Source organism: Bidens hawaiensis, unplaced genomic scaffold (assembly GCF_021521415.1).
Source record: "Bidens hawaiensis isolate Kalapana, Puna unplaced genomic scaffold, B.hawaiensis_p1.1 tig00016379_1, whole genome shotgun sequence".
NCBI lineage: Eukaryota > Viridiplantae > Streptophyta > Magnoliopsida > Asterales > Asteraceae > Bidens > Bidens hawaiensis.
In genome coordinates this window covers 33,363-45,407 of record NW_027492502.1, presented here as the reverse complement: position 1 = coordinate 45,407, position 12,045 = coordinate 33,363, and the positions used below count along the sequence as shown (strand labels likewise).

The 12,045-nt window shown below is 37.5% G+C and overlaps 1 protein-coding gene and 2 pseudogenes across 1 annotated transcript; 1 reads left to right on the top strand and 2 right to left on the bottom strand.

Moving 5' to 3' along the window:
• Positions 1-1,713: 1,713 nt before the first annotated feature.
• Positions 1,714-2,350, bottom strand: LOC143551385 (ethylene-responsive transcription factor 1A pseudogene; annotated as a pseudogene).
• Positions 2,351-6,923: 4,573 nt separating this feature from the next.
• Positions 6,924-7,475, top strand: LOC143551384 (ethylene-responsive transcription factor ERF104 pseudogene; annotated as a pseudogene).
• A 688-nt stretch (positions 7,476-8,163) lies between these two features.
• On the bottom strand, positions 8,164-11,466 carry LOC143551383 (uncharacterized). Its single transcript, XM_077041833.1, has one exon. It carries the CDS (start codon positions 11,464-11,466, stop codon positions 8,164-8,166), a length of 3,303 nt encoding a protein of 1,100 aa, XP_076897948.1.
• Between the last annotated feature and the right edge of the window lie 579 nt (positions 11,467-12,045).

Below are 12,045 nucleotides of genomic sequence, written 5' to 3'. Positions count from 1 at the left end.
GCCCTTCTTCCGGCGCGCGCGGCCTTTTTGTGGGCTGCTTCTCCATCGCCTGCCTTTGTGTTTGGTCGGCTAGCTTCTTCTGTTTCATCATTTCAGTGTACTTTTCCATCAGACGCCGCTGCTCATTTATGAGCCATTCATTCGGATCGTCTGCTTCATCTTCTGGACCCATTGGTCCCTTCAGCTTCGCGCCGGCCATATTTTGTAACGTGCGATCGTCTGGAGGAGTTTCAGTCTGGCCGTGAGGGGTTGTGACGAAGGGACGGTTGCTGGTGGTACGCGTAGAATCACGCGGAACCCTCAGAACCTGCTGTCCGTCGTTAACACCCTCACGTTCAATATCCTCCAGAGCTTGATCAACGTTACGAACTCCAGAAACCATGGTGATTGAATTTTTTTTTAGATCTGGATGAGATCTGATTGCCGTTTGTAACAGTGGATGGCGCCAATGAAGAAACGTGGATCTACTCACTGGTAGCAGATCTACTTTCCTCGGGTGTGATTAAACTATTTCACCGATGGTTCTTTTGGATCCGAGTTCTTCCACCTACAAAATGAACAGCGCCGTTACTTACCCCTCAGAAAGGGACAGAGGGGTCCTCTTTGGGGTAACCCTCCGGCGTGAGAATCAGTATCTTTTGGAGAAGATAATAATGTTGTATGTAAGTGAATCTCAAGAGTATTGCTGATCGCTGAATACTCTTGATTTGTGTGACTGGTGTTTTTTCTGTAACTGACTGTGAGTGAATATAATTCAATCTGATTGAATGTGATATCACTGCTTGCAACTGTCAATGATTGAGTGTGAAATGAATGTCCATCAAAGTGGAGTTGATGCTGTATTTATAGTGCTAGGGTTTTCACTGGTTGGGCTCAGCCTCGTTGGCCTCCTCCAACCGCACTGCGCCATGTGTCCTCTGGGACACCTGGCGCTTTCTCGTTGGTTGTAATTATGTGGTAGCCCATGTGTCATGCTGAGTTGTCGACCTTTCATTTGGCAGCTGTCAATATCAGCATATTCTTACTCCTTAAAAAGATGCCTTCTAGAAGATTGTCTGACGTGCACAATCAAGGTTGCCCTAATCCTGACTTGAATAAGGACGAGGTTGATTATGCGCACGTGTGATATGCGCCCATCCTGAGGATGCGCGAAGTCTTCTTTTTATTCTCACGCGCAGATATTTCATGCGCAGGTGTGATATGCACGAGCGTGTGATATGCGCCGCGCGATTGTGCGCCGCGCGCCTATGCGACGCGCGAGCATATGTGATGTGCAAGAGCATGTGATATGCGCCGCGCGTTGATGCGCCGCGCGCATATGTGATGCGCGAGCATATGATGCCTGAGCATGTTTTGTATGTGCCATGCGCCTAGGTTTTGGCTTTGTGCCTTGATAATGTCTTTATCTTGTGGGTTGACCCGCCTTGATTGGTGTTGAGGCGGGTACATACCTCTTCACAATGTATCTGTGTTGTTTTAGTCTATTTAGATGACATCATGTATAAATAGGATCTCAGAATTTTTTATGATTTACCTACAAATATGTCATTTATTTATTGACTCAACATATTAAATTGTAAACAAATGGGACCCACACTCACACTCCATATCTATCAACTACTGCAAAGTGTTCGACACGTGGAGATATTTCCACCCTGGACTCTACTGCTAAACTTTTTTTTCTTTTCATCGACGCTCACAAGGTTTGAACCTTTAGTATAACCATTGAGACGTTTCTTTCGGTGACTCAACTTCTACCTTTATTCTCCTCTTTGGTGATCGGTCATCCGATGATCTTGCCCTCCTTTTCGTTGTAATCCGAACCGGCTCCGGCTCACCAGAATTAACCCGAAGAGGAAATTTAATAGAGCCCGAGAACCACGCATCCTATACGCCGCCCTATCATACGCTAATGCCGCATCCTCCGCCGTCTCAAACGTCCCCAACCACACCCTCGCACCGTTCTTCGCAGGATCTCGAATCTCCGCCGCAAACTTACCCCATGGCCGCCGTCGCACCCCTCTATAATGCTTCCCCTTTTCTTGCGTAACCTTCTCATTTTCCGCGGTTTGATAACTCGAAATTTCTGGCGAATATCTCCGGTTCGGTTTTAACGCTTACGGTGTTTTCAGAAGTCTCAATTTCCAGCGAAGGCTGACACTCGAAGTCCAACGCCTCGTGAAGAAACCGAGCGATTAACATATCATCGGAATCATTCTGTTCGAAGGGCAATTCAGTAAACAAGTTATCGCTCCCGCAGCTTACGACCGAATCATCTAGCAGATGACGCCGAATAGACTCTAGAAGAGCGTATTCGCAGTCGAACACGTTACTTTGTATCATGTTTAGCACGAAATGAGTAACAAAAATGTTTTAATTTTTTGTGTGTTTTTGTACAAAATATGAGACGGTTTTCGGTTGAGGGATAAAAAGGTATAAATAGGTGTGGAGTATTGGGTCAGGTTCGTGCACCTGAAGAAATTAATTGTTTGGAATATTATTATAAAGAAAGTTGTAAATTAATTAGTTGTTTCATGTTTTGTCGGATACGAGAATGATGTTTCTTTGAAGCTCGTTTTAGTTATTTAATGTGGTGGTGTTTTACGCACGTTGTTTTATTGCACAAGTTGAGTTGTTGGCGTGGATGGATGGCGTCATTAGTTTAGGTCATCTTGATGATTTTTTTGGATAAGACGTTCTTATTATAATTCATATTTTTAGGTGGTTATCATAAATAAACTTTTATAGTTATTTTATTGTACGATTAATTTAACAAGCTATTAGGCTCAATATTGTATAAGAAATTTTATTTTGTGGAACCTCACGAACCATTTATGAAGTCACGGCTTCGAAAACTTATAATCGCAGTCGAGATCCGGCTCTGGAACCGTATCGCCGTTTTTGAAGCCACTTGTGATGCAGTTTGCTCCAAATGTACTTTTAGGAGCGTTGCATGATGGAGCAATCTAAACCAAGATTGATTATAAATACTCGTCTATGTGAAATCAGGTTAAACTATCAGCCAACTCTTTTACTCTTACTCACTTATTTTTGCTTCTACAAATATTTATAGCTTAACTTTGACAAGTGCGCAATGTTGAATGGAGAAGTGCCCTCTTAATGTGCAGATCGACTACATCTCATCGTTATGCCAGGCGCCGCAACCCATCTTACTCATATATGCTCTAAAGTAGCATGAATGATCTTTCTAACAATTGTCATAATATCACTATGTCATAACTTTTGTGATATTATCATATAGCTATAACATGAAATAGAAATGAATATGCAATAATGTATCATGAAGCGAATAAAAAAAGAAAAAGTACTCCTAAAATTAGGATCTAAAATACCAAGGGTCTTTGGTCTAGCGGTATAAAGAAGCTGGATAAGTCTTTGTCTTTTCTAACGGATGTGAGTTCAATTCCCGTAATTTTCAATATATATGTAACTTATGAGTAGATTAGATAGTGGCGTAAGTTGAAGTCCAAACAAATATCTAAACAACCAACAAAGGAATATATGGAAAATACGTTTAAAATGAAAAATGTTTTCTAGCTAGTTGACGAGTTACCTGAGTCTCGATCCAAGTCTTTAAGCATTTTGTATTTAGACCCTTCTTTACGTTCATATATTTCTTTTATTGCTTTTAACAGTTTAATTTAGAATAACAAAATGTATTTAAATTTAGTAACAATCTATAAAAGTAGTGTAAGTTTAAAAGGTAAACTAAATGAAATAGATAGTGGCATAAGTAAAAAATTTGTGTTCAAGGATAACAGATATATAAAACAAAGTTATACGCCTACAAGAGTGTCGTCACAATAATGGTATCATGATGAAGCGAACTAAATCCTACGGAACAGCTATACTATAACAAACATTAGGTTCTATTAGTTACGAAGATCATAAGGATTGATAAAGAAAAGTGTTATATTTATGACTTTTAAAATAAACTGGACATAAATATAAATTTTGTCCTTTAAACATAGCCAATTTACGGATCAAGTCATTTAAAAAGTTTACTTTCAGGCGGTGTCCTTTAGATAGCATGTTTATTTGATTTTCATCATTTACACTAACACCCATCCAAAAACTCCGATAAATCTTGACATTTGAGGGTAAAAAGGTAATTTCTACATTTTTAATAATAATAAATATAATAAATTAAAATAAAAATACCCTATCATCTCATCATCTTCAACCCATCATCTCTCTGTAGACTCTCTCTTTACAGTAACATATTCAAAACCCATTCCATCAACCACCACTTAATCGAGCACAAATCGAATATCTTCGTCCCACACATCTCCTTACGCGTTCATCCCCGTTTTTCCGCGGTCGAGAGAAGGTTCGGGTCAGAACCTCACCTCCCTAGCAGTCACTAGCAACCACCACCATAATCGTCATCGGTTTTTTAAGAGAAAAAGGCGTTTATTGTAGAAAGAGAGGCCGCCAAATCTATCGTATTCATCTGTGGCGCCCGTTACCTGCCGGAATCGATAGCTTCTTTCACAACCTTTTCTATTGTTGCAATCTAATTTCCTTTTCTGCAAGTGTGGTGTGGCGAGCGGTGGTGGTGGCGAGCAGCGGTGGCCACCGACGATGGTGCCTTGCAGAGTGTAGAAGACATGATGGAGTGATGGGTTTGGTGGTGGTTCTGCAAATACAATGAGAAAGAAGACGAGAGAGAAAAGATATTTAATCAGATTTTATTATATTTTTTATTTTAATTATCTTTTGATAAAGAAACAGGGGAAAATTACCTATCTACCCTCGCATGATTAACACATGATCTATTTTAACGGAGTTTTTAGATGCGCGTTAGTGTAAAGGACGAAAATCAAATAAACATATTATATAAAGGACGCCACCTGAAAGTAAACTTTTTAAAGGACATAATCCGTAAATCGGCTATGTTTAAAGGACAAAATTTGCATTTCTTTCAATAAACTGAGAAATAATGATGATCCAAATTCAAAGCGCAAGTAATGGAAGTCTGGTCCTCCTAACTAAGGAGACCAAATTTTTATCCCCATCAGGCATTTACTATTTTATATCCTCCTTTGGAAGAAACAAAAAATATTATATATATATATATATATACAAACTATATTTTATCTCCCGTATTACAGGGGTTGTTTTACATTATTCGTTTTTAATATTTATATATGTATATTTGGATTTTAATTTTATTTATTGTAAAAAGTTAATACTTAATATACTTGAGGTTTGATGATGAAATGGTTTCACAAATAAATTATATGTTATAATCCGGTTTAAAAACTATCTGGGTTTGGTGATACTCATTACCCGTTTATTTTCTTTATTAAAATTGTTTCTTAATTATAAATAATATCTTTTTCTAAATAAAACATGATATTAATTTTTAGTATACCCCTATTTTATAGGATTTTCATATCAAATATTTGATGAGATTATTTTTTAATATAATGAGATGTTATAACCCGTTTAAGAGCTATCTGGGTTTGGTGAGACATTCACCCGTGAATTCGGGTCAAATGCGTGAGAAACCTTCATTTATAAATAAATCAATTTTGTTATAGTAAATTTAATTTTTTATAATTTAGTTTCAAAGATAATTCAACATGATTTCAACAATATAAAACATCAATAATTATTTCATTTTTCACACCAGTTTTCTGGATGTTGTGGTATTATGTTTAGTTATAGGAGTTAAAGATGATTTTTTTTTTTAATTACAACGATGATGAATTTTATTAATATGTTTTTTTGAATGTTGCAAATTTTTTTTGGGCATATAACGCATGACTTCATTAGATGATGAAACTTTTATTAATATGTCCTTTTGGTTTTATAGTTTAAGTTAGAAAGATATTTTAATTTGTCATTTTACACTGTTTACCTTTGTATGTTTTTTTTTCCAATAAAAACAACAATGTATACCTTATAATTAACGTAACATTATAAGTTATTAAAAATAACAAATTTACAATTCATTAAAATATATAGCATATACATATATATGACAATTTTTTTTATATTTTCCACCCGTGTGTAATACGGGTAAATAACCTAATGTTAATAATAAAACAAATGCAATATATTGAAAGTGGTAGTCGGTATAAAATATAAATAGTAAAATCAATCACTTTTCCTTTGTTTACCATATGTAGTTGTTATATTATTTTAAAAAAATAATTTTTGAAATACTAAATTCATCATGTTTTCTTTTCTTTATGTTCATATTCTTTTATCGATGCTTAGATTTGCAAAACGAACCATCGCGAGTCTTTGTGACGGTTCAGTGACCTCATCATAATACGTGGTTTTGCGTTTATAGATTATCTACTATATATAATTTGAAAGTTTGGTGACGCTATCATTTTATTGATCCAAGTGGCGGTCTGATATTGGACAAAGTTTTTTTTTTTGTATTTTTATTTTGTTTCGTAGTTTCAGTATCGTAACAAGCATAATTGAAACAAATTAAATTTGTGTCGATTTATCACCACAAATCCCGAGACCAACAACGCTTAAGTATCACCGACTCACCACCGCAATGCCCGAGTTTTACCGATCCTTTTGTTTTAATTCTAATACCTTAAGTTGGTATTGACTGAATTCGTGTCAACTCATCGTCATAATGCTCGAGTTTTACCAACGCCCGAGTTTCAATGATGGGGTTTTGCCAAGCCGGATAGAAAATCTAGTTTAATATAATATTATTTATACCAATTTAAATAAAATATAAAGTGTATCATAATTCAAATGGAACCTTCACACTTACCAGCAAACCGTGACGACTTGTGGACTATTTCCCTATAAATATAAATATTTCCACTCTATCTTTACTTCATTCCAAAAACTTATCCTCCATACATTATTAAAATCTTCTACGTTACCAATATCCAACCTTAATATTATTATTATTAATAATCATGGTGACACCTGATGAAGTTGCAGCTCTTGAATTCATCCGGCACCACCTTCTTGACGAATTCGATTCGTCAACTATCGACCAAATCTTCACCGATTTCACTTCGTGTAACTCTAACTTCAACTCTTATGATATTTGCATCAATGAATCCTCATGCACAAGCAGTTCAAGTTCGGGTTCACCTAATAATTACACTAGTAGTCAATATGGTACGGTTGATTTTTCGGAAACCGAAAAAATCGATCTGGAAACCGAAAAACGTGTTAAGAGAAAAGACTCGAAAGAGTGGAGTTACAGAGGGGTGAGGAAGCGGCCGTGGGGGAAGTATGCGGCAGAGATAAGAGATCCGAAGCGTCGTGGATCCAGGGTTTGGTTAGGCACATTTGATAGTGCGGTAGAAACTGCAGAAGCCTATGATAGAGCGGCTTTTGCGATGCGAGGGAGTAAGGCGATTCTTAATTTTCCACTTGAGGTTGCGACTTCAAAAAGGACGCAACCAGAAGAAGATGATCCAGTGACGCATTCGTCAGGTGGGATGCCGTTTTGGAAATAAGCGGCTATATGGCCGTTATTTAAATAACGCCCTGTTAATAAAATAACGGCCGGGGAGAAATATTAAATTTGGAGTTTGGCTCATGATTTGGAAAACCTTGTGATGATATTATGGATATTAATGGGAGCATGTATGTAGCTTTGGAGTTGAACAAAAATGAAAAGTTTTTCTTTGGGTTTTTTATATTTTGAGAAATATAATATCTTGAGTTCTAAACCAATGTTAAAAAGGTTACTGAATCCATTAAAAGATAATATGTAATGATTTTAATACCTGAATGATATATACATGATTAAGCATATAGTACTAGTGATAAATGTGTATGAAGTTCAATCAAATAGTACATGATTAAAAAGGTCATATCTTGATGGTAATTTTCCATTCACTCTAACTTAAAAGGTCGATTCAAGTCCTGCAAAATTCACTAATTTATAGAAGCAGAGTAAAGCAGTGTTATCTTAACTTTACTAGTGACAAGGGTGTATGACCTTCAATCAAATGGCTATTATTTCTTAAAATTCACTAATTTACTAGTGACAAAGGTGTATGACCTTCAATCAAAATTCAATGCTTTACTCTTACTTCGAGACATCACGATAGAGTAACGTGGAAAAGAATTTTTTTTTTTGACAAGAAAATTTCTATAAACACAGCCCAAAAAAAAGGCAAAACCACCCACAAACACCAATTACATAAACGTAAACCGACACCACGAATCCCAAGACAGGGAATACTTATCAAACCTATTGGAAAACCAGAAAAAACTTAGGGATTTAATCTCACTAATTAAATCACCCACCCTAACAATTTTACGATCAAAAACACATTCATTCCTAGCTTTCCATATTCGCCAACAGCTGATGATAACAATACCTTGAAAAGCAGTTTTAGCATATCCTTTAAGCCCAACATAATTATGCACCTCCATCAGATCATCCATGGAGAAGGCAAAAAAATTATTAATACCACACCATGACGCAATAGCTTGCCAAATAATCGAAGCCACATAACAAGAAGTGAAAATATGCTCAACTGACTCGTCTCCAAACTCGCATAAAACACAAATCGAGCGGCCCACCGAAATCTTCCTATACGATAACGCGTCAACAGTCGGAATTTTACCCAAAACAGCTCTCCAAGCGAAAATATTACATCTAACCGGAACCCATCTACACCACCGAAACGACCCCGAGCCACGGAAACCACTCTCGGCCCGAATAAGATTTTTAACAGTTCCGACAGAAAAACCACTAGACCCACCACCGACCCACCTCCAATAATCCTCTCCATCCGGAAACACCATCGGTGTAATAGAAGCTTCCATACTGCCAATTTCATCCAACACTATCGAATTCCTCTCACCATCTATCCAACTCCAATCAAACACCAAACCGTTCGGCCCTTTAATAACCCGATCCGAAACCAAACAATTTTTAAACCTTTCAACCTTAAAAGCATTACAATAAACATCCTTTAAGGGCACTGAAGTCATCCAAGGATCCAACCAAAATTGAATCGCACCCCCCGAACGAACTTCTCCCTTAAAAAAATTCCGAAAAGGAACATTTCCGACTGAAAGCTTATTCACCTGTTTAGCTATATTAGCCCACACCCCATTACCCAACCTACCAATTGGTAACCCACCCCACCCAACCGACGACCTATGAATAGCACAAATAACCCTCTTCCAAAGACCATTTTCACTCTTATACCTCCACAGCCACTTACTTATCAAAGCAACACTGGAAACACCAGTACTACAAATACCAAGTCCCCCTTCCTTTATCGGCACCGCAACTCTCTCCCACGCAACCCAATGAATTTTCTTAGACTCCACCGAGCCTCCCCAAAGAAACTTCTTATATAACGAATCGATCTTCTTAATAACCGCTTTAGGAACAACATAGAGTGACATATAATACACCGGTAAACTCGAAAGAACCGACTTAATAAGCGTAACCCTACCTCCAATCGATAAAGTTTTCACCTTCCAAGAATCCAACCTATTATGAATGATATCCACCACAGGATTCCAACTAACAATCCGATTCATATTCGCCCCAACTTTGAGCCCTAAATACTCAAACGGAAACTCACCTTTCCTACACCCAATAACGTTCGCCATGCACCCTATCTCATCATCCTCCACACCCACACCGAACAAAGACGATTTAGCCACGTTAATCTTCAACCCGGAACATAAATAAAAACACCTCAACACTCTAATAACACACTTAATATTATCAATAGACCACTCCCCCAAAATCATCGCATCGTCCGCATAAAACAAATGAGAAAGAACCGGCCCATTGTTAGGAAGTTTGATTCCACAAAATAAACCTTCATCGCACACCGCACGAATCATACACGAAAGCGCCTCCATAACAACGAGAAACAAAAAAGGAGAACTAGGATCACCTTGTCTCATTCCTTTAGAACATTTAAACTCGTAAGTCGGACTCCCATTGACCAACACCGCGGACCGAGCTGAAGAAAGAAGTCCTCTAACCCACTGACACCATCTATCCGGGAAATTCATTTGATGAAGAATAGAAATCACAAAATCCCAATTCACGTTATCATACGCTTTCTCAAAGTCTATTTTCAAGAAAAAACATTTATTCTTCTTTAACTTACACCACGAAACAACTTCATTAATCACAAGCGGCCCATCTATAATAGACTTACCACGAATAAACGCCGACTGTTGATCCGAAATAACCGAGTCCAACACCACTTTCATCCTATTCGCCAACAGCTTGGAAATAACCTTAGCAATAACTCCCACCAAACTAATAGGCCGGTAGTCGTTTAATGACAAAGGATCCTTCTTCTTAGGAATCAACGTGATAAACGAAGAGTTACAACCTATATTGATCTTACCGTCCTCAAAAAAATCTGTAAAAACTGCATAAAAGTCTTCTTCAAACACTCCCCAAAACTTTTTAATAAAGAAAAAATTGAACCCATCCGGTCCCGGCGCTTTGTCACTTCCACATTCAAAAACTGCGGCTTTAATCTCCGAAGTTTTAAACCGCTCAACCAAAAACCCACTATCCTCTTCCGACAGCCTTAAACAATTAATACATCTCAAATGCGGTCTATTATCCAAATCTTCATGAAAACGCTCCCTAAAAAACCGAAAAACTTCTTTTTTAATTAACGACGCCTTAGTAACCCACACCCCATTAACATTCAACCCTGGAATCCCATTCGAGGCTTTGCGACAATTAACCATAGAATGAAAGAACTTAGTATTATCATCTCCATCCCTTGCCCACTTCAATCGAGATCTTTGAATCAAATCTTGAAGCTTCAAACCTTCATGTTCTTTTAAAACCGCTTTACACCTTGCTAAAGTCCAAACTTCATCCTCCTCTAAATCCCTTTCTTCAAGACATTCTTCTAAAATAGCCATTTCCTCCCGAACCACCTTTTTCTCCTCTTCCTCTTTAACTACCATCTCATCCCTCCACCGTTTAATGTGAATCCGCAACCATTTAAGTTTAGCTAGCAACCTCAAATCCGACGAGCCTTCAAAAACAAAAGAGTCCACCGCCATATTCACCACATCTTCGAACCCGGCACGACAAGTCCAAGAGTTCAACACCCTAAACGGCCGAGGGCCAAAGTTAACCTCTTTATACGACAAAATAATAGGCCTATGATCCGATATACATGTAGACAAAGCCCTCAAACAAGCTTCCGGCCATTTATTAAAAAAATCAACACTAACTAAAAACCGATCCAACTTACTACATTTCTTCCCCCCTTCACGAATACACGTGAACCGGAAATTACGCATCTCAAACTCCCTAAGATTAGCTTCCCGGATAAACCCATTAAACGACCGAGAGCACCCCCCTTTGAACACCGAATTCCTTCGTTCAGACGCCTCCCTGACAACGTTAAAATCTCCACAAACCACCCAAAACCCGTCACCACCTCCAACCAAATCCGACAACCGATCCCACAACATCCTCTTACTCATCGCCCCTTGCGGAGCATACAACGTGGAAAAGAATTAGCTGTTAAAAATAAAAATTGAATAAAAGTCAAGATCTTTGATGGAAAGAAATGATTATTGAACCCTAAATTTAAGAAAACCCGAGTATAAGATTTCTGACTTTTAGTTGAATTTATTATCCACAAGCTAAGGTCAAACAAATCGTCCATTATGTCAAGCATTCATAATCAAAGCTTTCCGCATCAGGAATTTTTTGAACGTCTTTACTGTAACCCAGTCTGGGTTTGATCCATTAGAAACAAAATCGGTTGAGAAAAATAATTTAAAATTTGAGCCTATTCTACTAAATTTCTTAAATTAGACTTAGCACCGCCCAATAGGTAAAAATTTGTATTATTAAAATTCAATATTTCTCCGACTTGTATATTATTAAACTCATTTTGTATTTTTATCATATTTTGATATTTCGCATATTGTAGCCACACCGTCCATCTATTTTATCTACCATCAGATAATCAAAAAGTAATGGTAAGACTCTCGTTAACAGTATTTCTATTTATTTATTTATTGTAATAAACGCTCTTGACACCTAATGTTTACTTC

Excerpts from the sequence above, each read along its gene's own strand:
- LOC143551383 (XM_077041833.1), bottom strand. The coding sequence starts at position 11,466 with ATGAGTAAGAGGATGTTGTGGGATCGGTTGTCGGATTTGGTTGGAGGT.